The sequence below is a fragment of the Sphaeramia orbicularis genome, chromosome 10, assembly GCF_902148855.1.
Source record: "Sphaeramia orbicularis chromosome 10, fSphaOr1.1, whole genome shotgun sequence".
NCBI classification, from domain to species: domain Eukaryota; kingdom Metazoa; phylum Chordata; class Actinopteri; order Kurtiformes; family Apogonidae; genus Sphaeramia; species Sphaeramia orbicularis.
The window spans coordinates 18,020,536-18,048,237 of NC_043966.1; the positions used below are offsets into that span (position 1 = coordinate 18,020,536).

The 27,702-nt window shown below is 39.2% G+C and overlaps 1 protein-coding gene and 1 long non-coding RNA gene across 3 annotated transcripts in view; one reads left to right on the forward strand and one right to left on the reverse strand.

Moving 5' to 3' along the window:
* Positions 1 to 721: 721 nt before the first annotated feature.
* On the reverse strand, positions 722 to 26,093 carry LOC115426713 (uncharacterized). Its single transcript, XR_003936392.1, has 3 exons — positions 25,948 to 26,093; positions 11,512 to 11,518; positions 722 to 749 (listed from the first exon to the last, which is right to left on the reverse strand). It is a non-coding gene; the product is annotated as an uncharacterized LOC115426713 (long non-coding RNA).
* Positions 4,162 to 27,702, forward strand: part of ppargc1b (peroxisome proliferator-activated receptor gamma, coactivator 1 beta) — a 142,420-nt gene continuing 118,879 nt past the window's right edge. For both annotated transcript variants that reach the window (XM_030144876.1, XM_030144877.1), the window contains exon 1: positions 4,162 to 4,255. In XM_030144876.1, coding sequence (XP_030000736.1) covers positions 4,175 to 4,255 — 81 coding nt within the window. In that variant the 5' untranslated portion in view covers positions 4,162 to 4,174. The remainder of the gene's footprint in view (positions 4,256 to 27,702) is intronic.

The window sequence follows — 27,702 nt, forward strand, 5'->3', positions numbered from 1 at the left end:
GTTCAGCTCTAATCACACTGTGATGGCTACACAGGAAAAGTTTTTAGCAGTTTTACCGGCTTCAGTGTTGCAATATTGTGACTGCAACAGATACATTTTTATAATAATGACATCAGCTTAAGTCATGCTAGAAAAATGAGTGACAGGCATTGATTTTGCAGTTGCCTGGCAACAGCAACATGATGCTGCCAACACTTATGTCTGTCCTGGCTTCTCAAAACAAAGGCAGAGTGGTGTGACTGGAGTTTTGAAGCTTTCAAAGTGCACGATGAGTGTTTGGGCCCTTTGTGTTTTGGCAGCTTCCAACCACAGACCCTGTGTGTTTTGTTCTACCTTTCTAATGTCTGGTTGTGACAGTAAGCAAACACTGACAATTTTAGTTACAGTTTCATTACCATTTGTACATTAATGTTAAGGTAAACAATATGGACTACTGCTAAAACAACAAATAACAAATTCTATTAACCCATAAAGACCCAGTGCTAATTTGTGTCATTCCCAAATGAATTTTTCTCTGTATTTAACTTTTCTTAAGTGATTTATCACCACTGATTATAATATTATCCGCCGTATTTTGCTTTTTTTTTTTTTGTGTAAATCATGTATTTTCCTATAGTTAATGTACTGATCATGTAGATGTTCAACAGCTCAGATTGAAGTTGAGGGTTATTATATCAGAAATAGAGAAAACTGAAATAAAAGTGACTTTTTCTGCAACGATATCATTAACTAAACATAAAAACAAGTGTCTCCATCCACTGTCATTGATCCAAGTCCATGGGTTTTACTGGTGAATTAATGTTGTAGAAGATGGCGGTGTTTCCACATTCTTTACAGAGCCTCTGAACATCCAAATGGGTCATATCTGATGACCATGAAAAGATGATAAACTACATTTTACACCAATTATTTACATGTAGGGGCCGTTTACACGGCGTAGGATTCAGTCGACTCCGGGAAGATTTCATCACGGATTAGCCTTCTGTTAACATGGAAACGGTGCCTAGAGTGCCTGAATCCGGAAACTTTTGATAGCAGGGTCCAGGGTGGAACGTTATCGATACGCTCCGCATTTCAGCTCCGTGTTAACGCGAATCATAGTGTTCCGGGGTAAAATATGACGTCACTGCATGCGCGCAGCCAAGAACCACCAGTTAACCCACTCCAGGCCAGTTGGTGGCGGTAATGCGCCTCCAAGCTGGTTTGCCAGCCTCTATGACACAATAAAGCTGCAGAAAAAGAAGGAACAACCACAACAACGGCCGGTTTCAGAACAACATACCTGCTGCTAACTGTGCTCAGTTTGCTGTCGCTTCTTCACCAAAAGTTAGACTTACTGCGTCTACTCTCTTACCAGCGGAGACGCATTTCTTATATTCGCCAATGCCTGAGTCAATCCCTAACGTACCATCGAAGGAGGACAGTTAGGAGATCGCCAGCTACTGGTCTGGCATGGCCACTACAGCGTATTCAGCCGTCCTCGCGGACTCATGTTAACGCAGATCGTTATCATAGCGGCTTCGTCTTAACGCGGAATGATTTTATAACGCAAAGGAGAAATCTTTGCGGAATTAGATCCTAGTGTTGCCGTGTAAACGTACCCGTATTAATAGGATTAGCGGATAAACAGATATTAAACAGTTTAGATCAGTAGATGGTTTTTGTTGCCAGTGGCTGTTTGGGTCTTTATGGGTTAAAGACATCCACCAATAGGACAGATTGCTCTACGGCAAATCAGTCTCCAGAATAAAATACTGCCATTGTACATTTCTGCTAACCACGGGTATTTATAATCTCAAAAGAATTTGTCATTGAAGAGTCCATCACTTTTCTGTGTCTCCTCAATAGGTTGGAGGAAGGTGGAGTGATGGTGGTTTTATAAAAGCCCTGGACTTTGTCACCAGATAGTTTCCATCCTGAAGGTATTTAGGTTTAGACAATAAAAGGAGTTTGGTTGAGGATAGGGTGGGTTGGTTTAAATATGAATACAGTGAGTCATTTTTTTTTTATCACATCTCTCCAGATTTGTACTGCACTGATGTTTATCGCTAACTCTACCCAGTGTGTTTCATAATGCTCATCATAATCTCATTGTAATTCCTCAAAAGTCAGTTGTTAAAACACTGTAGTACTGATGCACATATGCACATTTATATTACATCTAGACATGTTACATGAAACATTGAGATAAGACTACTTATCTGTTGTTTGCCAGAAGGTGCAATGGTAATATTTTATGCTGATGAACAGGTTATTTCATTGCTTTACTGCTAAACATTAGATAAAATGTGTTTCTGGAGTTTTTCTAGAGTAATTCCAGAATTTAAGAAAGTCAATAAATAACAAAACTGTCCCATTGTTAAATTAAGGACAAAATAAAAAAGTACACACCCAACTCATAGCCTGAACTGGATTCACACATACACTTTAACAAAAAATCTATCAAATACATTAATACTGAATATTTATTTCAATTGAAATAAGTTTTGGATGTCCATCTTTAGGACATCTTGTCATTACGGTCAATATTATCTTATAATTCCACTATAGACTGAATAACAATAGCAATTTCTCATATCCACAAAACAACATAAAAACTTATGTATTTATTTTAAGGACACTCAACCATAGTTAAGTTAAAGCTTAAACTTGAAAGTAAAGTGACCATTTTGTCTCTTTTATATTTAGTCTAATACAAACTATTGTAGTAATATTGTCCTGCAACATTTTGAAGAAACAGTACATGTCTATGAAATACTCATGCTGCTATAATTTTTGAATAATCTCAATAAAAAGTACAGATATTAACATATGTATATAGTACATATGGTAACAGTGATGTCCAATAATTTCCCTTTGAGGGCTGGATGCAGTAGATTGTACAATGGGACAGAATTTGACTCATGCTCCTTTATTTCTAAGTGGTTAGCTTGCAATTTTATGCCATGTTCTTAAACTAAAAACACCTATATCTATCATACTTCCCAGAATATCATAAAGAATACAGTTAGGTAGGAAGGTCATTTATGTGGGAGTTTGTTGTGCTTTAAGAGCTGATATTCTGTTTATTGTTGATTTGTGTATCTTATAGGCTGAGTGTTGATGTTATAAGCGACTGGCAAAAGAGATTTTTGATCTCAGTGGGACTTCTTGGTTAAATAATAATAATCCGTCCATCATCTGAACCCACTTTATCCTCACTAGGGTCGCTGGAGCCTATCCCAGCTACTTATGGGCGAAGGCTGGGTACACCCTGGACGAGTCAACAGTTCATCGCAGGGCTGACGTATAGAAACAAACAACCAGTCACTCTCACATTCACACTTATGGGCAATTTAGATTAACCAATTAACCTATCAGTGCATGTCTTTGGATGGTGGGAGGAAGCAATAACAATAATAATAATAATAATAATAATAATAATAATAAAAAGAATAAGATAAGATATGACAGTGAAATTTCACAGTTAACAGCAGCAACATACAACAAGATAGGTAGAAAAAAAAAAACAAATTAATGAAAAATGAAGAATAAAGAAAAAAAAAAAGAAATTTGGTATTTATATAAATATTCATTCATTCATTCATTTATTATCTGAACCCACTTTATCCTCACTAGGGTTGCAGGGGTTGCTGGAGCCTATCCCAGCTACTTATGGGTGAAGGCGGGGCACACCCTGGACGAGTCGACAGTTCATCACAGAGCTGACGTATAGAAACAAACAACCAATCACTCTCACATTCACACCTATGGGCAATTCAAATATTTATGTCAATTTAGAATTAGAATTAAATATTACTTACATACTTACATTGTGGTTGCATAATAATAATAATAATAATAATAATAATAATAGTAATAATAATGATAATGATGATGATGATGATAATAATAATAAATGTTTCCTGTTTTAAGGAGTGGGTTTGGCTGTAATAGGTCAATTGTAAATTCTCCTTCAATGACCGTGAAATTAAATTAATTCTCATTTAGTTGTGGGTCCCTGGAGTCACTGTAGTGACCCCCAGGAGGTCCCCAGACCCCACTTGAATCTCCGTGTCTTGGTTTGTATGTGTGTGTAAACAGATGCGCCCCCTGCAGGCGGCCGTCCCCCACTGCTCCTCCTCCTCCTCCTATACTCCGCTCTCTGACTCCGCGGCTCCTCATTCACTAGAAGATGGCGGACTGCGCTCCACTGTTAGATGAGGAACTCTCGTCCTTTGTCTTCAATTACCTGACAGAAAACTCCGACAGCCAGGTAAGATTCGGGCCTCTTTGGATACGCGGGACTCGGGGCTTTCCGGACGCGGGTGCGTTTTTGCGCGTCGCCGGCCGTGGCGCACGCAATACCCGGTTGATGCGAGCCTTTCCCCGGCTTGTCAGCAGCATCTCCCCGGTACAGTGTGAGCCGGTGCCTGGCTTGTGTATGTGTATGTGTGTGTGTGAATGTCTACTATGTCTTGACGTCTGGCTTTCACGTGTTTTTTTTTGGAAGAAATGTCATCAGCCGCGGGGAATATGGAATTGTGATGGATTAAAAGGCATAAATGTGTTTGTTTTGGTCGTAGAACCGGGGATCCGCTTGTGTGCCGCTGCTTTGGGAGGATTATTTGGTATGCAGAGGGGCGCTTTGGAAACTTTTGACGCATTCTTGAGGGAAGTTTTAATTTGAGTGCCGGAGACTTGGACACGTGGTGCGCCTCTGAACGCATGGACTTAGCCGGAGGACTATTATGATATTGTGACTTTATGATATTAATCCAGTGGCTGCTTGATTGTTTGGCTTTAATTTTTGCGAAGGAAATCCACTTGTACGTGTTTGTAGTGATGATTTACTCTGTTGGTTGGATACTGTGATTCTTTTTTTTTTTTTTTTTTTCTCACAGAATCCAAGCTGCTATTTAATAAAATGTCTGTTTGGGGAAGTACTGCAATACATCAGTGCTGTGTAATGTTATTTATTCACTCCATTATAAGCTGCTTGTCGAAGCTCCGTGGGCTTAACCGGGGATCTGTGGATCTGTAGTCTGTACAGGCTGTGCGCTTTAAAGTTGAACAACTCCCACCGATGCCTTCTGTAATATCTCCACTGTGATCACTTTATGTTCTGCAAAGCGTCAGCAAGATAATATCACTGTGGTTTTGTTTTGTTTTTTTGTTTTTTTTTTGTTGTTTTTGCTTTGCAGAGGAAGTTGGTCCCATTTTCTGTTTTTGTAATCGTTTGCGTAACCGGTTGGTAACGGTTACAAAACGTTCGTCTGGTTCACACGGGGGCTTTGTCTCGGAACAACGGGGGGAAAACACCGGATCCTTGAGCTGTATGTTATGGGATGATGATGACGGACAGTCGGTTGACCCCCCCCCCCCTTCCCTACCCTACCCAGTGTTACCAGGGAAGCGCAGGCAAATGGTTTTCCACGGAATTTCACAGCAGCAGCAGCAGCATCGACGCGCCAAATCGTGTCCAGAAACATGATGATGTGCACAATTTGTCCATGCATTCAACTATAAAGCATGGATTGACATTATGTATTTAAGTGCATATTGCGTCTTAGATTGCATGTGGTGACAGTAGGTGCATGAAGCTCCGCTCTGCAGAATGAAACCCGGACTTTTATAATTGACACTCCTTTTAATCCCAGTGTAATCTGCCACGGAAATACGGGAGCGACTGGTGGTTACCGATCATAAAGCTCGAGATTCCACCAACATGCATGATGCTTTGCACTTAAATGTGATGCGGAATGTACTATCAGACAGTGAGCATTATGAATACATCTTAAAACATGTCATACTGTACGTGTCTCATCCAGTGCATCCAAGCAAACATTAAATCACCGATTTCCTAAAGGAGTTTGGCAAAGTGTGTCCAATTCCCATATGACCTGCAAAGTATCGGATCTAATCTCTGTCCTCGTGCACGCTCAAGAGTTGTCATTCCCAAATATGCACGGATTATTAACCCCCCAACACGGTCTGGCATTAGAACATACAGGACCCCTGTGTTTACTGCATCCCAGCGACACATTAAACATGGGCCCGTGGCGGTTGTTATTGCTGTGATTGCGCGGTCATAGGAGGAGGATGTGCGTGTGTGCGCGTGAGGGGCAAGTGTTTATGTATGTGTGCGCGCACGAGGAGGAGGGTGGGGGGGGTCTGTCACAGCTGATTGGCAGCTTAAGCAGGTTAATTCAGTGTGTGGTGGGATCCAGGGAGTTTGTGGGCTATTTTTATCTTGCAGCAGTGACATGTGCTTCCATAACACACACACACACACACACACATTACAGATGTGAAGTACATGATGCACGGTCTCCATTTACACAGATTGATTAATATTACATCGCTAGAGTTTCATATATCTATCAGAATTCATGCAAAATCATAACACATATCTGATAATTTAATGTATAGTGAAGTTGAAGGGTGGCACATGTACTTAACTAAAATGTCCGATCTTGTGTCTGAATATAAACGTCATATATAGAATAAACAGACAGGTGACCAATTAAAAACATATTCTGTTGGGGACGGTGCTCCCTCACCCACAGCCAAACCCTGCAGTGGACTGGCAACATGTCCAGGTTATACCACGCCTTCGCCCATAGGTACCCAGGACAGGCTCCAGCACCCCACCCCACACACACACACACACACACACATATATATATACACACACACACGACCCCCACAAGGACTAAACAGTCCAGAAAATGTATGTGAATCATATGCTTTGGGCTTGACAGTCATCAAATCTCAACCCAGATGAGTTGAGTCCAGTCAAAAAACACTTCCATATTGTCTATTTCTGCTCTGAAAAAGCAGAAATGTGTTTTTGGTTTACGTGTGCACAAATATATAGAGCTAATTAAAGGATATATACAGAAAAAAAATATGTGAAAGCTTTATGTAAAGGTACATAATGGTGGATTTTGTCCCATCCTGTTTGTCCTTCAGTGTCACCAGTGTATAAACAGTTTTCAGGAGGCTGAAAAGAAGACAAAAGAGGAAAACTGTATATATTCCTGCAATAATTTGCATGATCGCATGTATTTTCTGTAAAAATAGCTTGTTATGCAGCACCACTGCAAAGTCCTTGAGCGACACAGAGGGAGAAAGATAAAGCTGGAGTCGAAGGGAAAGGGAAGAAATTACATAGTACATTATATCGCAGGTAAAGTTCTGTCTTCAGGTGTAATCTGATAAGCTTATCAATTCTACAAACGTACTGTTAATATGTTAATATTTACTCAGGGTTATTAGGGCCGAACAGTGGCTTTGTCCCCCCTCTTCTCCCTCTTCTCCCTCCCTCCCTATCTCTCTCTCTCTCTCTCTATGTGTGTCTATGCTGCTCGCCCCTGCCGGCTGGTTATTGTAATACTACTCTATCCTCGTGACTGGAGTTACAGAACAGGGCTGCTGCAGTCATGTGAGTTGTAGTGAAGCAGGCAGGGAGGGAGGGAGGCGTTACCAGTGACGTAGACGAGTGACAGGCAGTCCTTCCCTCCCACCTCCCCCCCAGCCTCCTCCCCCCTCTCCGAACATGTGACTGCTTCCCTCTCTCTCTCTCTCTTTCTCTCTCTGTGTAGTCTGTAGCTCTCTCTCTCTCCGACATATAGTACACTCTCTGGTCTTCCTGTCTCTTTAATCACTGCCACCTTGGCTTTTTATCTCTTACAAACGCAGATTATTTTATTGGATGATGTCGATGAATACAAGTGCATCTAATTAAAAAAACAGAGGATATTGCCAGTACAGTAGAATGCCTTTTAGTGTATTGTAGTGTAACATTTCTTGATGGATATTCAGTTGTGTTCTGTGTTTTTCTAGATCTATAGGTGTCTGCGTAGATGTGACTGTAGTGGAGGAGATATGTTTTTATCTGTGGGTATTAACCGTATCTGTGTATTCATCACAGTGCTGTGTAAGACCACAGGTTTATGTGATAAAGTACATGATCAGGGGTTCACACAACACTCAAATATGTGGTTTTCAGTTACATTTGGGCCTTATGTCTGTTGTGTGCCTATTTCCCCAATATATTTGCACACAAACTATTGCTTCGCAAGATTTTTTGACAGTTATAACACTTAAATGCAGCAATGAAGGTGCATAAACACATTTTTCTACAACGTATGGGAGAAAATACACCTTATTAGTCCGAAGAAACTGTGTTTTCTTTGGTCTGGAAATGAACTTTTAACTGAGACTGCCTATTAGTGATGAAACTGGAATCGCGGATTGTGTGCTCAGCCCTCAAAGCACTGAAGCCCTCCACAAACCTTGTGAAAATCCCAGCTATATTTAATCTTAAAAAGATGTCATGAAAAAAAAAAATGGTTATGCTTATTATCTACTATACATCTAGCAGTCTGTCATTGACATGTTGAGTCTCAATTTCAAAAGAATATGAGGTCTACCTGCAAAAAGATGCTTAGTTAAGGAAAATTTCCTCCTAATTTAACAAAATAATGTATCTTAACATGTTTTGTTGCCGCAAACATACGGCAAAATATGCGCTCTTCACTTAGTTACAAATCCAACAAATAAGAATCAGTCAGATTAATCTCAGTAATGTAATTTCATCTTATAATCATGTAAAAAAAAAAAAAAAACTAAATATTGACTTATTAGCGTTTGACTGTGTGTTTGATTGAAAAGCATCCAAACTAGAGCAGGGCAAAGTATTGACTGAAGTTTATGAGTACAGTCAGTCTGTCGTCCCTATCTCGATGCTTATCATTGACCTGGTGTCAAGGGCCAGTCTGGGTCCTTGCAGGGGATTGACTGTGGGAGACCAGGCCGAGTTAACGTCACTCACCACATCCTGCTGTAACAGGACACAACCAGCCTTCGGGCACATGCTGGTAAAATATTAGTCAGTTCTTCTGCCGCGCCATTCTATTGGAGGTTAAGCAACCACGCTCTTACTAAAAAGTCACGTATAAACTAAAAGCACGTGTTTGAAAGAAAATACCAAAATTTGCCTCTAGAACATGTGTTTTAGATTCCATATTACGCCATTTCTGTTCACTTCAAAGTTGCCACCAGTTTCCTAAAAGGGATCATAAAAGTTTTACTGCAACCGTTTGAAAGTTGTTTTTTTTTTTTTTTTTTTTTTTTTTTTAAACAGTGAGCATCTAAGAAAAGTGGGTTATGAATTCAGGGATGTCACTGGGAGTTGCTAAGGTTGCTTTCATTCCAAACTTAATCTGAAATACTGTCAACTGCAGCACTGTGGACCCATTAGATTAATACTCAAATGGGATGCAGTGATCTAGAGTCATGCTAACACAACCTGATTTGTAGGTCAAAATGCTTGGAAAAATGGATACAAAAAATGGATCAATTAATTTTACAAGGCTGCTATATTTTCCTTCCCTTGCGGCTAAGTTATTTATTATCAAGTAAACTAATCAACATTAAACTCAGCTCTTAAGTGTTTAATTGCATCTTTGAAATGACGCCTACTCGTTGCAAATGGAAAACTTAATAAAGCTTAAAGCCATTAGTGTTGTTGTGAAGCCCTGTAGAGCCTCATACTGTCAGTCAGCACTTTATCCTATGACCATGATGCCTTTGTGTGTTTGTGTGTGTGTGTGTGTGTGTGTGGGCGCAAATGTATGTGCATGCATTTCTAACCAGCAGGCGGTCAACTCTCTCACCCCTGGCTATCAGGTGATACTCTCCAGTTTCAGATCGGAAGTCGCACAGTCCCTTACCGATCACATTTAGCTTAATGCGAGATGTCGCTTTATATAATGACACATTTATTTTGGCGAAAAACACTCACTATCTGTATGGTTTCAGCTGAAAACAAGAGGAAGATCTGGAAAATTAGTATGAGTAGCAGAGGATGATATATGGCAATATTGGAATCAGATTAATATCAGGCCTGCAATTAGAGTAGATAGGATTGAATGAAAAAGTCTTTTGTTTTTGTGATGGTAGTCATTAATATTCCAGCTGTATAGAACAGTCTTTTTTTTTTTAACTTTATTTTTATTGTTTGATTTCTGTACATTACAAAACAAACATAAGAGACATTTGGGATACACTGGCCATAATAAACCTTAGTGACTAACAATTGATTTTAGTAATGTGACGTTGAAAGAAAGATTGTCCATTTCTTCCATTTATCATGACGCTGTTCTTCCTGAGTTCTCAGTCTATGGGTCCGAATCTCCATCTCAAATATTGCAATATTAGTCGTTAGTTGTAGGTGGTTCTAATCTGCACCATTTTTTGGTAATAGCCTTTTTACATGCTGCTATTAGTATTTTAAACTATCTATAATTTTTCTGACATTATTACAAATAATACATCTAAAATACATCACCGAACATGTTTTAGGAATTACATAACCCAATATCTTAACAATCGTTGAATCTACATTATCCCACAATGATGCCAGTTTAGGCCACAACCAGAAGACATGTGCATGATTTACTTTGGCATCTCCACATTCTCTCCAACAAGGTTGAACTCTGGACACATATTTAGCTTTAATTTTAGGAATTATGAAAAATGGAATTATATTTTTCCAGCACTGTTCCCTCCATGTTCTTGAAGAAGTAAGTTGACTGTTGAATTCTCCAGATATTGACCCATTCCTCCTCGGAAACCCACATTGCTAGTTCTTTTTCCCATTTCTGTTTCACCGTATAGAACAGGTTTAATATAATATTTGATTTTGTTGTAGGTTTTATCGCAGTTATCATTAAAATATCCAGATTATTTTGCTGTTACATGAAACATCAATACTAAATAAACCAACAAATTTTGCAGTATATCTTTAAAAATGTATATAAAGGAAAGGAAGTCAAGTAAATCTGTCCGAACACTCTAATTTAGGACTTTACAAATATAGTGGATTAGTGATCTCTTGTATCTGTCTCTAATAGCCTACATCTAAACAGGAAGTGCAAAGGATTTTAGATTGACTGACCTTTTGGTAAAGCCATTTGCCCTCTCCCAAATGGTACAGAACATTTTGTCTGTGCTCTTCATCTTTTTGCGCCTTCACCCTTTGAACTTGCCTGCCCATTTGTTGGCACATCTTCCATTTCTTTAATAGTTTGACACTTAGTGAACACTGGAGGAAAAGTCAAACTTTAGTATAAAAGACGTTTATGTTCATGTTATCTTGGCAGGGCATTTTATCGCTCTATAAAGCTGTTGACATGCAGCGCCTACCACATTCTTAAAGGTTTTAATTGTCAACACCAGATCATTAGTTTGCGTATTTTTTATTATCTAACAATATTAATTAATGTGTTAATACTAGTGTACATGGCAGTTGCTATTTAGTCTCGACCATCTTTATTTATTAATGTATTTGTTTGGATATTAGCTCCTTGTACACAACAACTTAAATTTTTTCTGCTCAAAACAAATAAATGAATGAATTAGAATATTTATTTATCTTTTCATTTTGCATAGTTACCACCACTGGCTGTTGATCATTTTATGTGCAGGTCGAACAGTCAGGATATACTGGATGGACTAGGGAACATATGCACTTAACCAGGGGTAGGCAACCTGTGGCTCTTGGGCCCGTTTTTAGTGGCTCAATGTAGCTTTGTCAAAAATCATAAGAAAATGATTAACACTTTTTTTTTTGTACACATTTTGCCATTGCAATAAAGTGATTCTGATGTTATGCAGTTGTAAAAATGTAGACTCTACTCCAAATGATTAAAAAAAATAGTAATAGTAGTGAAAGTGGACTACTTTTTAATTTCATAACACTAAAGATATTCATCTGTATTCTCCATCGCAAAGAAAACCTTACCGGAGTTGATCTTTGCCTCAAACTAAAATAATGACAAATATCGCTGTTTTCTTTAGTTTTGTCATTTCTTTGTTGTTCTGTAAGTGCACTGAAACTTTGATTTATTCTCCTCATATTCTGTAGAAACTAATCCTAAAGCACTTCTTAAACAGTCACCAGTTTAAGGAAAGGTATAAGGGTATCTTTTGGCTCCAGACAGTTTTGTTATTTCTTTTTCTGTCCCAAAACAGCTCTTTAGATTGCAAAGGTTGCCGAGCCAGGCACTAAACAATCCTTAATGCATCCGTACTTCATCTTTATGTAGCCAACTTACTATTGCATCTTAACCCACTTTCTTGATCTACGCTAATGAATTAGATCTGATGGAGATAGTGACAGAAAGAGGATCCAGACAGTTGGGGAGGCAAGCAGACAGACGCACAGGTGTATAAATAACAAGGCTTTGAAGATCCACTCAGCAGTGATGGATACAGGTGTTATTGGCAGTGACTGGGATTTGGACTGTGCCATTGGCAGACAGACAGGAGACACTTAAGGTGGTCAGACAGATCCTGAGGTGGGCAGTCACAAAGCAGCTCTCACATTCTCTAATTACCAGGGATTTATTTATTTAAATTTAGTTTCTGTTCTCTCTTTGTTGCGTTCTCTTTTTAGGTTCCCATGTCTTGCTCTGTGCCAGACATGTCCCTCACCCATCTCTCATCGTTTCTTCCCCTCCGCTGCTTTCCGTTCATCTGTCCGTCCGTCCGTCGGTCTGTTTGTGTCGGAGTCGTGATGTGCGGTGCTGCAGTGCAATGCAATGTGTTCAGCCTGCAGCCTTACTGTGACTCACCTGCCCCTTCTGTCACTATGCACTAAATGCTCACTTTGACACGAGTCACTCTCATACGCATGCATACAGTATACTGTACAGCACTAGCAAAATCAACAAAAATCATCAGTTGCATTTTACATTTCTTTGACTGTACACACACAAAAGTTCACACATCCAACACAAGTAGAAGTACATATACAGGAGTTGTATTGGAAAAGACTCTGAAATGCACTTAAAGGACATTCCTATTGGCTGTTTCTATGCATAATAATCCAAACCTCATGCTATATTAATGCAACCCATAAAACTAATGAACAGTAACTTCAATGTGCAGCAAAACCTTTTTTTTCCTGTTATCCAATCTCCCTTTCTTCATCTTTTTTCTTACATGTTTTATGTTGTAGATGTCTTGTGTCCGTTGTTGTGTGTGATGTGCACCCATTAATGCACCAAGTGACATATTGTTTTTGGTTTGGTTTGTTAACACTTTTGTAGCAAAACTATTTGTTGAATTCGTACCAAATTGGGTTTATAGATTACTAGTGACCCAGAATGGATGTGATTACATTTAGGGAAAAGTTGGTCAAAGTTAAAATTTTTTATGAATTAATTGTTTTCTCCATGTACTTATAATGGCCAAAATTTGTCTATGTCTATGCTGATATGAGCACACGCATAGACATGGTGACGTCAGCTGGATTGATGCCAAAATAAGTGCGAGTAATATGTGCGAGGGGCATGGTTTGTTGTGCCTGGCACCACTTGTTTCTTCTGTTGTCATCTTCGAGTTTATGCTGAAGTCAGTTGTGATGATGCAGAAGAGAAATGCTCCATAATATTGCTCAAATTCATAAAAACAAGCCTGTTCTGGGGATGTAAAGAATAGGAAGTATGGATATTCCAGCTAAAATGTTGAGAGTAAAAGTAAAAAGGCTGAAAATGATATGCAAATTAAAACACTAATGAAGTGCAGAAATGAAGTATTTGTGTGTATTTCAGTGCCTTTTAACAGATATAGTCAATGCTGTTATGTTAAAGTGATTGTGGATGCTACATACACATAGTGCTCAGGTCAAAGGTCAAAAGGTCAGTGCAGTGAGTTCGTAGACATGATGATGATGAAACAGAGAATAGATTGAAAAGTGTTGAATGGATCAAAGTGGAGCGGCTTTGAAGAAGCAGCATGGTGGTCTGTTTGAAGATGGCTGTGTTACACTTACAGCATACAACACTGTGTAAGCTTTGGCTGTTGTGTCATTGCATTTCCTCACATTAAGATTAATAGCAAAGTGTTAAATCGATGGAACTGACACTTTCCACACTTGGCTCGGTGATTACTTCTGAAATAAAACTGACTGTGGTTTGGGTAACGTTTTCTAGCCGGCTGCTTTATGTTCGCTCATAGTCACTGTAATGTCCGCTGGATTTGTGTGTGTGTGTGTAAGCCTAGTTTACTGTTAATGTGAGTGTTTATGTGTGGTTGATCCTCTTTGGGTGTGTGTGCGTCAGCATGGGCGTTGGGAATACGGCTGTTTCCTCCCAGATCCCTCTGAGGTTCATCAGGCATCCAGCTTAGACGCTGACCCCCCTATAGGGGTTTGTGTTTGTGTGTTTTTGTGTGTGTACCTGTAAGTAAGGTTCATAAAGTGCATGTTTGTATTCATGTTGTGGATCACATGTTGGACTGTGCAGTTTCTAGCTAGCATGCTAATAAAGGCAGGTGAACGATCACTCAATAATTAATTACTTGGTGATTCGTCAGCTGCTCACTCAGCCCTGACACACACGCACACACACACACACACCCACACACACACACACACACACACACACACACACACACACACACACACACGTACACACATAAACTAACTCACACATTAAAGCTGCAAGATTCCGGATGAAATGACAGTCATAATTTTCTCAATTTACTCACTCATCATTTGAAATATCAGTTATGTTATGATTAACAGGATGTCCGGTCTGCTGTTGCACTGTGTAATGAAAAGGTTTTACCCATAATCCTCAGAGTCTCATTGGCTCCATCTGCACCTGAATTGTCAGGTAGTAGTTCCCATTTTTTGACAAATTCTCTTTAATGCAAATTTCATATCACAAGGTGTGAGGAGTCAGTCCTGGCTGATTCAGAGTGTTAATGCCATCTTTAAAACAACATGTAACAAACTAACCCATGAAATTAATAAATTCATATTCTGTCCATTAATTATAGAGCTGTGGTGGTGCTTTATAGTCTAATATGTCTTATTACAAACCTAAAAAAATTGCGCTATGGCTGAGTCACATGGAGCTTTAATTTATAACAGTGGTCAGAGCATTACACCATTTGTGCAAACAGATCAACAGATTGACAGCTTTCTTATCCATCATAAAGGTAAATAACACATTGCAAAACAAACTGAACTGTAAGCATGATATTACAGAGGAAAGAGCAACTTGAAGTCACAAAATGTTGCGTTGTGCATGTGTGGTGCAGTGGTCTCGCCTCTCTGTGCTTCCTGTGTTGTGCAGGGTTTTTATCTGGTTTCTGCTGCTATTAAAAACATGTATGTTAGGTTGATTCTCCAGTCAATGCCCTTGACCAAGGTACTGGCTTAGATGTGGATTTGGTCCCCTGCTGCCTTGCATGGCAGCAAACTGTTCCATATGTGTGTACTAGGATGGCTTAACTGCAGAGGTTCAATTTCCTTATGGTGACAATAAAAGTGAATTTTACTTTTAGTTTTATCTGATTTATAGGTTACTGGAAACTAAAACTTGCCACATCTCAAATAATTTTTTATGACTTGACAGTGGCATTCATATGTTGCACAAACTCTTGCAGGTTAAAGTGGACTAATCACCTTTAGTGCTGACAGATGATGAGGAATCACTGTAAATGTTACACTCTAATGCTAAAAAACAACTCCCAATGGAATTACAGCCTCTTCTTGAAACACTTGCTTTTCTAATATTGCACTAGCTGCAACCAAACAGAGGCTAATGCAAATATGGCAGTAATTTGAAGTCAATATCACCAGTAAATGATTTGAATACATGAATCTTTGATGCATAACCTGGAATGACGTGCTAATTTGCGGTCATTTCTACAGTTTTAGCGTCAGGTCTCCCGCGCACAGCTCAGGAAGGCTTTTGCAGGACTAACCTTTAACCTGGTTTCTACCACAGGGATAAAGAGGGCTACCAGGGGCTTACTGAACAGCATGGTTTAGGGCCAAACACGGCTGCACAATACTTCTTCATTAGACTGGTCTATCAGGCTACACTTGAATCTGGTATTGGCTTCTCTTTTGCCTAATTTGGTCATCAAAAACTGTGTAGTGTTATTCTGTAGCATGGTTTCTAAGGGGAAGACTCCTGTGAATGACTTACACTCTTCAGTTTAAAAAAGTATCTGTAGCCTAAGGAAATAAAAAAGGGTCAGAGGTCATAAAGTATGCAGGGAAAGACAGTAGGCAGACACGATAAGTCTTTATAGACTCGGGACTACCGCAGAATCCCTTACTTTAGTTTGCATCTCTCTTGCATGTTCACTGCAGGATTTTCCAAACGTCTTCTCTTTCCCTGAGGTGAAGCAGCAGAGCAGCATTCAACCGTGCAAAGTGTCCAGCACGCACAATGGCTTCATTGCGTGTATTACAGTGAAAACCAGAGAGAATAGATACAGTGTAAGGAAAGAGGAGGAGGAAAAGTTGAGGAAAAAAAAAAAATCTGCCAAGAGACACCAGTGAGTGAGAGTCTTATTAGGTATTCATCGTTTGCCATCTTAATTTATATGGAAATCTATTTGGTTTGTTGCTGTTTTCCAGGTTGTTGCCAGTCTCACAGTGATTCAAAGTAGAGTGGGATGTGAAGATGTAAATTTCTCCTCCATCTCCTCTCTCTCTTCCACCGTCTTTCCCTCTCCAGGCTATGGATTTAGTACAGATTATATACTTTACAGTCCGCACCATGATTCACTGTTATCACCTCTAATCACACTCCATCTTTTCCTCTTTATGTCTCTTATCTTCATGCCACATTCAGACACTCAACAGACCACACGGGATTTACCATTTGGATTATTTATTGGTAAAATATCATTTACATTCCATTTAACCTTTGCATCTCAGTCGTGCCATTTGGATAAATGGTCGCTCATGGCAGTAGCAGCCTGACTACTGTAAATATTATGTTAAACTGCCCTGCAGCCCCAGACCTGCACCGCCGTGATTAGGTGATTAATTGGCACAAAATTAAGTTAAAGACTATAACTCATTAAATTGTATTTACAGGGCAGAAACTGAACTCCTCACTGCATTTATTTGTTTTATATCACCATAAGTGAATGTGTTCAGGTTTTATTACCTTAAAAGTGTCCATTTGTAGAGATCAGTGGTGCAAATTTTAGGAACTTCTGTGTTTTGTTTTGTTTTTGGCCACTTCTGTTTTATGCAACTTAATACTTACACGCTAAAATATTTAATATGGAAGCTTTCCAGTCTACCGCATTTACAGCCTTCGCTACTGGTTGATTTTTATGATAAGGGTTTTAAAAGTTACAAGAAGACTCCCACACGGCCCAACTTGCAATGATATATTTATTGCAACGTTTTGGTGCTTCAGGCAAATGATTTGTGACAATGACAGGTCATGTTAAATAGAGAGTGGCTGTCACTCTGTCGGCAGTATCCTTCCACATGTGGAATAGGAAAGCATCAATCATCATTATCAATTTTCCATTTGACAAGCTTAAATATCAGACAAAGAGCAAGAAAATTACACGGAGCTAGAAAAATAAAACGCTCTGCATAGTGACAATTATAAATTAACCCCAAAAGTGCAGGGTTGCAAGTGCCTGCACTCAGAAAAATACAGATGAATAGATGATATATGAAGCTTTTACAATGCAACACATTATTAAAGATGAACCAGTGATTTCCAACCTTTGTGTCGTATCACATCTTACAAAAAACAGCGTGTAGTTGCCTCATATTTCAGACGTCTATGAGATGTAAACAGCTCTACCAACTAGTGATTGTATCCCTCTGATCTTCTCACTTGGTTTCATTTCAATAAATGCTCAAATCATCCAATATGTCACCAAAAATAACAGATTAGAGGAAAAGTCTACGAACGGAAAACAGATGTGTAAATCAGAATGTTTTCTTTTCTAGTTCCGTCTCCCATTTATCATGTAATGAGCGCTCAGATTTATCCGGCGTTACTTTATATGAAACTGAATATGAAGTAGTCACAACACTGGTGCTTTACTATTAATAATCTAATGATGTCATATATAATAATACATCATCATCGTACACGCTTATGACTTGTACTTGTAATGGAGTATTGTGACATTGCTGTGTTAAGATATTGTCGATGATTCTCAACTACTTTCTCAACTATTTGCAGAGAAAAACCAGCATTCTCACTGTGTATAATTATATTTTTTGTTATATGTAGGATCAATAAAATACCTCTTTGTTCTCTACACATTCTTCTCTGTACATGCAAGATGAATGTGAATGTATAGTTCATGCTTTACTCCAGAGAGCTGATGCATACATCGGCGATTCATCAGAATTTCTCCTCACGTCTCGGGCCTATTCTTCTTCTGCTAATTCAAGCACGTATGTCGCATGTGATTGTACAGATGTGTATGTAAACACCGCGTCCTTAGCTAACCTTTCCTGGCAATTTGTATTCACCACAAGACCCTGTTGCTATATTGATAGTGTCAACATGAGCGTGAGGTTGTTTGTCATTCCCTGCACATGCACACAAACTCCTGCATACACGCTGCAGCTTTGTACAGCACCTGAGGGAGATAGCGAAGGGTTGAAGGAGAGGGAATCCAATCTCACCTCAGCAGCTCAAGGCTTTGTAGGGAAGCATGTGGAGGCCCAGTGGTCGCCGAGCTCGCCGGCTGCCCTATTTCTCTAAAGCTCTCGTCTTTCGCTACCTGATTTATCACAGGGCAGCCACCAGGGAAATGTCTTATTTTAAAGCAGAAAGGGTGTACAGAGGGCCGTGTCTCGTTTCAAAAATCTAACAAGATGAGATGAGGGGGATGCTGATAACGCAGCGAGATGTCTGCGTTTACAGAGCCTGATGTTAGCCTGCTCTCCACATCTGCACAAGTGGTGGCATTTGAAGCATTTAACAGATAACGGAAGTCGATGGGGTTGCATAGCAGGAATCTGTGCCACAATAGCGGTGATTGTTGTTGTTTGGAAACAGGGTTACATATTATATTCCATAAATATGAAAAGAAAATGCATTTATATGGAGAAAGACTGATGTATTGAACTAAGACTAACGCTAAAACTAGCAGTGAAAAAAATAAATCAGCTTCTTGTCCTTTAGTTTGATACATGTGGGAATAAAATGGCTTGGTAGAATTTGACACCGTTTTCATTTTCATCTTTCATAATACCTGAAAAATGAAAACATATCCTGTAAACCAAATAAAAACTAAACTAAAATTCAGTTCATAATAAACTAAACTATCTATGCACTAAAACAGATCTGAAGTGAAATAAAACTAAATCTAATGATAATTTCAGGACTGTAATAACTGCTATGAAGCTAAGATGTATATTGCAGAAGTGCCACTTTTATGTTGCTTATTGCACAAATATTGCAGTGAACTGTTCAAATGAACATAATCTGCTGCTGTGAAAGACTATTTACTGTCTGCGGGAGTTAAAAAATTAGACTTTGACTCTTCCTGCTTCTGCTTCTATCGACTGCGATGCTATGAATTGCTGTAATAAAACACAGGAGATGAATGAGAGCGGTGTGAGGGCTGGATGTGGAGATGCTGCTTCGGTATTGGTTTGGGCTCTGTCACAGTCCACTATGGTCTCCTTCCCGCCTTGGCGTCAGGCCAGTGTTTTGGCTGGGACTCGGCCCGAATTAGTCGACAGACAGATCGAGTTGTAAAGATGTCTGGACTGTGAATGGGCAAGCACCCAACTGTAGAAACACATCATCACTCCTTTGACACTATAGCTTACTGGACCGAAAAAGGTTACTCGCACAATCACTGGTTGGGTGCCAACCAAAGCGTATACACCCTACCAGTGCGTCTTCCTTCCTTTCCAATAATCTACAACTGCAGCAGGATTATTGTATTACGACTCATGCAGCACAAGGTTAGGGATTAAGGGTGCATTCATGGGTAATGTCATCCTTCATAGTTTCAGGATAGTTCCTCTGCTGGGACTGCAGCAGCAGTGCAGCAACAGCAGCATGTTAGTGCACCGACTCGTGACATACTCTGCACAACCTTTATCCTTATGATGATGTCACAGGTGAAACCAGGCTTTTCTGTGGACGTAAGAACAGGAGCAATCGTAATAGTTGCAAAAAATTCTAGTTTAGCTTTTCGTAAGCATAGCAGCAGTTCATTAATTATTACACTGAATTTTCCTCGAGTAATTGTTCAGTCTACAAAATTTGCAAAAAAATATCACAAAAAGTACTGTAATTTCTCATATCTATCTTAAAAGAAATCCAATTTTGACAAGAAAATCAGCTTCAAGGCAAAACCAGCACCACTTCACTTGTCTAGAATCAGGATCTAGCTACATCAGGGGCTGGAGGAGGAAACAACAAAACCAACGAAAATAAAGCACAATCCATAGGAGGAGAAAAAGATAAGCTTCCGTACAGGCATATTCCGATGCATACTTTTTTGGGGCTCTCTATCTAATATGAATCAGATCTTAGAAGGTTTGACCAACTCGGAACCAACACTAGCACTTCTTTAGGACCGTGACAATGTTTGCCCTATAGTGAAAAGGGATGTTCACGGCTTGTCGTAGTCCACAACCAACTGAAAAATGATTAATTCCACAATAATTAGTAGCTCCTGATTATTTTGGTGTATCTTTGGATGCAAAAATGGACCTAAAATAAGTCTATGGAGCAGCAGTATTACTAGACTATTAACAATATTATTCATCCATTCATTCATTTTCAACTGTTTAATCCTCGATAGAGTTGCATGGATGCTGGATATTAGCAATTATTTCTATTTTTTTACGCATCACTAGTAGATACAGTGTCACTAATGTAATGGTACAGTTAGCAGAAGCACTCACAGTAGTAGTTATGACACCTGTAGTGTAGTAGTAGTAGCACAAATAATCATCATGTGACTGTTAAGCAGATTTGTTGGTTTTAGGACATGGACTTACAAACTGTTTATAGTCACAATAGAGTGACTGTTGGTTCACCTGCTTCCTTCCTGTGTGTGTGTGTGTGTGTGATAACGTTCATATGAGTTTGTCTGCTCTCAAGGGCAAAGGTGTAAATGAGAGAGGAGGTTAAAGGAAATTTCCATGGTGTAAGGAGGGCACAAGGACACACACACTCACACACACACACACATACACACACTTACAATCATGGCATACGGTGGCAACCAGGTGCCAGGGGAGGGCAAGCACTGACTGGTGTGACCATGCACTTTTCCACACAAACACACAAACGCACACACATTTAAACATTTAGCTTGCAGCAGTTATCTAGAAACGCAGCACATTAAGCACAACGTTATTTGATATGGTTCAATGCAGCAGCAGCAGCAGCAGCACACACTAAGCATTTCTCCTCTCCCATTTCGCCACTTTAAAAGCCATTTGTTGTTATTTTTAGATGCTGTTGCTTCCTCAGATAAAAGGCATGCTAATATTTGTGTGTGTGCCTGTTGGTTTGTGTGTGCGCTTCAGCAGGGAGTGTGTTATAAATAGGTTCCTTGGCAAAGGTGTGTTCCATAATCTCAAAAAAAAAAAAAAAAAAAAAAAGGATGACCGGTCAGGGCTCTAAAGCAAATCTGAAATATGCCAATCACCCCCTGGTGGCTGGCTGCAGAATAGATCATAAGCCAGGGTTAGTGAAGGGGACACGAGCCAAACTGAAAGCTCAAAGTACAGGTCTTTGAAGTATCTGGAACTGAAGGCTGGACTCAAAGATGGAGGCCGTTTTTCCAATTGAAAGCCGCTCATTGGTGCCAAAAAGATTGACTGCACCTCACCCACTGTGGTGAAACTTTATATATTTTATAGTGATGTTATAGATATAAAAGTGGTAATAAAAAAAAGTTGCGTAAAATAAAATAGAAAAAAAACAGATGATTAACAGATGGATGACTCTTAAGATTCTGTGAGACATGTTTGAGGAAATGCATCTCGACTGCACAAATTCTGGCTCCTGCACAGTATATCGTTTGAGCATCGACATCGCGATGTACATGTGCGCAATAGTGACATCACAAGTCCTGTGATGTATAGACGGCAAATGAACTCAACATGTTCTCATTTAATTTCAAGGGGATTTGACACACACTGCACACAGCGATCCACCAATCACAGTCGTTCTTAATCAGTTTGGAGTGAGTGGCTGGTAAAAAAATTGAAAAATGAGCAACGAACCAGAGAAAATCAGCGTAAACGAAGACTTGGTGCCAAAAAGGAAAGCAACGTCAGTTATCTGGAATTATTTCGGCTACAAGAAGGATGATACTGAAACACATGTTCTGTGTCGATAGTGCCGTGGACCTGTCCACGCAACAAGAGGAAACACATCTAGTTAGTTTGACCATTTACGTCTGCACCACTCAGCTATTGTATACTCCTGAGTATTTTTTCATATTGCAATATATATTGCAGGGTTAAAAGAAAAATCGCAATGTCAGTTTTTTCCGATATTGTGCAGCCCTACTCCTGAATGCATCACAGAGGTAACACAGTGGCTCCTCTTTCTTCTATATTTTGTCTTAAACAGAAAGTAGCATCTGCCTTTACATGCAGTCGATTATATGATAGTGCTGGATTGTAAACAAACAAAACAAAAAGAGTCATCACTTCTTGCATGCTATGTCCTTCTAACCTTTGATTCTCATCATCAATATTGAAGGCTTTGACTAATGTAGGGTAGCTTTACTCAACAAAATGATATCAATGGGGACAGCTGCGGTAAACAACGTAAACAATCTTTATAGTGCAAATTGCAACATACTACAACAGAGTCCATCTGGTGTGTCGTCTATCCCTATGATGTGCAGTCATCACATCACATCACATTTGACCTGTGTGTGACTTCTGCTCCAATCGTAATAAGTAGATCTCCGTGTTAGTGTGTAGATCTCTCAATCCAGCCGGTCCGATTTTATCTCCAGTCAACAAAATTAAAGAGATTATCAATTACAAGCCCCTGACTAATGCAATAACTCATCAGAATGTAATAAATCTTCTCTCTGTTGGCATCCAAAATGTAATAAACCTGATATTGTGGTATATTCTCCTGATAATGTGCTGTAATATCACTGATAATTTATAAACACATTAGGGTGGAGTTGGCTTGCATTCGATGGGCTTAGGTGGCTCTGTAGGACTTAGTGATGGAAAGTTTAGAGGTGTGTGTGTGTTTGTGTGTGTGTTGTTGGGTGTGTGTGAGTCATATGTGTGGGCTGACAGTGAGCAGCAGGCTTCTACCTGCATGTGCACAACAGAGCAAGCAAGAAAGAGAGAGAGAGAGGTGGGTGAGGTCGTTAATGTCCTTTGGGATGCATACACAAACACAGCGCCTCACACACACACACATGTTGTATTTACTGCCTCTCTCACACACACTTACACACACTCGTATTCATGCCATATATGGCGTGTGGATACATGTTCCCAGTGAAACAGGCATCCTGCTTGTGTCCAACTGGTAACTTTCCACTGTCACTCCTCCTTCCTGCTTTTGCATGCGTTCTTATTTCTTTCACTATATACTTGGCCATGATTGTGTCTCACTCTCCCTCCATTCATCACTCTTTCTCGCTTCATCCCTCTCTCTCTCTCTCTGTGTCTCACATTGACCTACTTCCCAAAGGCAGCTTCAGCTTGCGTGACCACTCTGCTCAGTGCTACAGTGATTTGACATCGCACTCATTACACACACACACGTGCTTAATGCTTACATATACAAATTTACCGCTGCACACATATGTCAACATTCACATCATGTGTAAGGGATTTATGCCTCCCTTTAGTTCCTTTGCAATTAGCCAGCAGTTCATTACCTACGACTTTGTGTAGCTAGACACGTGTAGTGCTATTGATTCCCAATCTGATCCAATATCAAGTCAAATCTAGGGTTGTGTTATTAGATAATTATAAAGACACTTAAAAAATAAATGGTTTTAAATGAGCTGAAATAGAATGTTGAAAATAAAACAGCAATTGCATTTAACAAATAACAATAATTTGATTGAGCTGATGCGAGGGGACCCCAGGGACGTAAAACTCATTCCAAACTGAGCTAAAGTTAAAGCCCTAGTCTTTAAAGAGCTGAAGTAAACAATCAAATAAGTGTTATATTAATATTTTTTATCTAAAATAAAATCAGCACTGTCGTCTCGCAACTAAAAGGACGTGGGTTTGATCCCAGCATCTGCATGGGTTCACTTCCTCCCACCGCACCTTAATAAGTTAACTGTTCAGTCTAAACCATCCGTAGGTGTGAATATGAGAGTGAATGGTTGTTTGTTTGTATATGTCAGCCCTGCGGTGAACTGGGGACACATCTTTAGTAGACGGGATAGGCTGCATCCCTGCGACTCCCTAGAGAATTAAGTGAATAAATGAATGAATGAATAAATGAATAATATCCAGATATACCTCATAGTAAGGTGAATGTACACAAATGAACAGACGTTAAAGTGAGTCTCACTGTTATGGTTATTATCAGCTGTAACTTTCAATTATTCATTTTGTTATGTCAGCTTTTTCATTGTTGTTCTGATGAACCGGTTTTTAATCCTATGCTCTAGTCTTTATTTGTCATTATATCAGTTCTGTAGTTTTCTTTTCATTTCTATGATACCATTACAAAATAAAGTGCTGAAACTGTCATAATTCATCTGATCTGTGTTGACTTGCATCTGATCCCATAGTTTTCCCATTAAATGAAGTGATCACATCTGAACCTGCCTGTCAGGAGTGTCATATTCAGGCTATGAAGAACTGGGATTGTGCATCTGTCTGTTTCTGTTTGTCTGTAGGCAGTAAATAGTTGATCCCCCCCACGACTGATTGATAATATTTGCCGCCTTTTGTCCCTTACAAAGCATGAGCACACCCATACTGTAGTGTGTAGTACACTCCTCCTCTCTCTGCTGTTCATTGTTTCCCTCCTTCAAACCAAGGCGTGCTATTGACACTGCTATGATGCAATATGGGTAATAAGCCAAATTCTTTCATGGTGAGTGTGTGTGTGTGTGAGTATGCGTTTAAACATGTATTGATTTGCAGACACTTTCTGTGTGCACATGACAGAGAGGTATTTGTTTTTGAATGAGATTATGAAGGTGTTTGCATGGGGAAATGTTTGAGCTTGTTTGTTAGTTTTTTTTTTTTGTTTTTTTCCATCTGTGTATTTTATTCATGTCTCTCCACCTGCTGGTCACTGAATGTTAATGGGGCATTTCGACAGCTGAGCAGTTGTGTGGTACAACATCAGCACATCCTGCTTACATTTAAATTACATGGTGCAAATTCTTTTTCTGTCGATTTTCTCTGCATGGTTTTCTCAAATGCGTCAGTGTATGTGGACTTAAGCTGCTGAAGCTGATATTTGTGTTATAAACTACGTAATGTATGAATATGGACATACTGACAGATTTCCCACTGGAATTGCATCTTGGAAATGACATTTAGACAACCGTGGGTATTGGATTGGTATTTGTGTTAGATTTTCAGGGCTACAGGAGGTGCAATGCATCAGTTTCCATGAAAATACAAGTATAGAACACTTATTTATAGTGAATATAAAGGTGTTTTGGGCAAATTATCTCCAAATATCACCAAAATTAAGACAATTGTAAGTTAAATCTCAACATTAGACATTAACTAAGATGGCTTTATCAGGTTTTAGTACTTGACAATCAATGCCTGCTGCAAATGCACATTGGGTTGGTGTAAAAGTTGAAGAACCACATCATTACTTTTAATTACTTCACTAATGTAGAACTGGCTACACAACTGATCCTCCTTGTGTTGCTACTTTGATAAACATGCTGCTTCCGGGTTGGCACATTGACACGTTACAGAAAAAAAGATACATGATTGGTTTTATATCATAAAATGATTGATTAAACCATGTTTAATTTTTCAAAGTTTGCTTGGAATCAGTTTTTCAGATTGATTTTGCTGCTGAGAGGATTAATTAGCAGAGGGTACCGTCGCTAATGATGGTTAAACTGATGAGGGAAGCTCAGTTCTTGTAATATACATTTAATAGGTAATAATTCATCCATCAAACTGCTTCCTATCTAAGGGGATGACACCTGTCATTAGTTGCTTTTTCATCGGACATATGCGCAAAACTTGACCGATATTTACTGAATGTTGAAAAAACAGAAGTGCGTAATGTCGTTTTTTCCTTTAAATCACAAATGCAATGATTTGTTTATTTATTGTCATGAGATGACACGAGAAGTCATTCCATAAACATGGTGACAAATGTAAATATCATGTTGATATACAGATATATTCATTATTATGATCATATATAACCCCACTATCCCGTACCAAATTAAAAAATGATTAGGTTTCCTGGTGTGTCCACACATACCGCACCATTTTTCTTTTAAAACTCTTCTTCTTTGCTTGTTGTATCGTCCGTCAACATCCATTTTTTTTAATATTCATATGACTCTAGTTGCAGAAAAACGTCTTTCCATTGCAGTTTTGTGTGATATAACAATTGCGCTACACCCAATAAACCACCTCTTGTCAGTGCAAAAACATTTAATTGAAAAATGAAAGGTTTTGGGTAAATTTTTATGCGCAAGTTATATTCGCACAATTTGAGGGTCAATGGAAAAGCAACTAATGTTTGAAAGATGGAGAAGCTCTCCAAAGGATGTTGGTTTTGACGTGCTGCTTAATTTGTAAACCAGGAACCAGGAAACATCCATGGCACCTGGAACTGGTGGACCACACCCAGTACTAGGTAGTAACATCAGGTACTTGCTATTAGAATGACATTAAAGAAGTGCTCCAAAGTTCAACCATAATTATGAATTTGATAAATTATTAGCTCAACTTTTTTTTTATCATAAAAAGTGCTGAATCCAAACATGCAGGTCTGACACTGTCTTTCAAATTAAGCCTGGATTTTATTCTAAGATGATGTGTAAATGTAGGTGACGTCCCTTAGATCACTGGCTCGTAGTACTTTATGTTCCCAGTGTAGATCAGCTGTTTTTCCTTTCTGACACCCGCTGCTTGTCAGTTGTAGCATCACAGTGTCAGAACATTGTGTGTTGTGTGTAACATGTACCTGCCTTTGCCTTTTTCTGTCTGCCTCGCCCTGACACACCTTTCAGCCTTTTTTTTTTTTTTTTTTTTTTGTGTGCATACCTCTCTTGTGTGTGTGTGTGTGTGTGTTTTTCTCTCTGATGGTTTGTGCTTCTCCCTCAGCTCTACACAGCTTTGTGCTTTTCTCAGCAGCCCCTGACCTCATTTCAACTCTCTCTTTTCCCTTTATTTCTCTCATTCTTTTCACTTTCCATTTACTCTCTCTTCCTTTGCTTTTTGGCTCTCTCAGAATCTTATTCTCACACTTTCTTTGGCATCCATCCTTCTATTCATCTCTCTTCCTCCTCATTTACTATATTCATTCCTTTCATCCCATTTTTTCAGCTTCTTTCTGATTTTTGTTTCTTTGATGTCAGCGTAGCTCTCTTACTCTATCTTCCTGGATTTAACTCTTACTCTATCAGTCCATTTGAGCTGTTAAAGATAGCAGATTCCTCACACACGAGCTAGTGCGAGTTACCGCAAGAGAGTGATGGATGTTCGGTCAATCAAATGCGGGATTTAGTTTGACATATATATATAGGAAAGGCAGCACAAACAGTGACTGAGGTAGGGTGATAGGCAATTGACACGGCATGAAATACAAAGACAGCAGGTCTGGGAGTCTTCATGGTCTGATAGCTTATCGATTCCTCTGCAGGTGATTTCAGGAGAAAGACGATTGGGGGGAGAGGAAGAGATAAAGTAGACAAAAGGTATAGATAGGTGACGAGAAATGG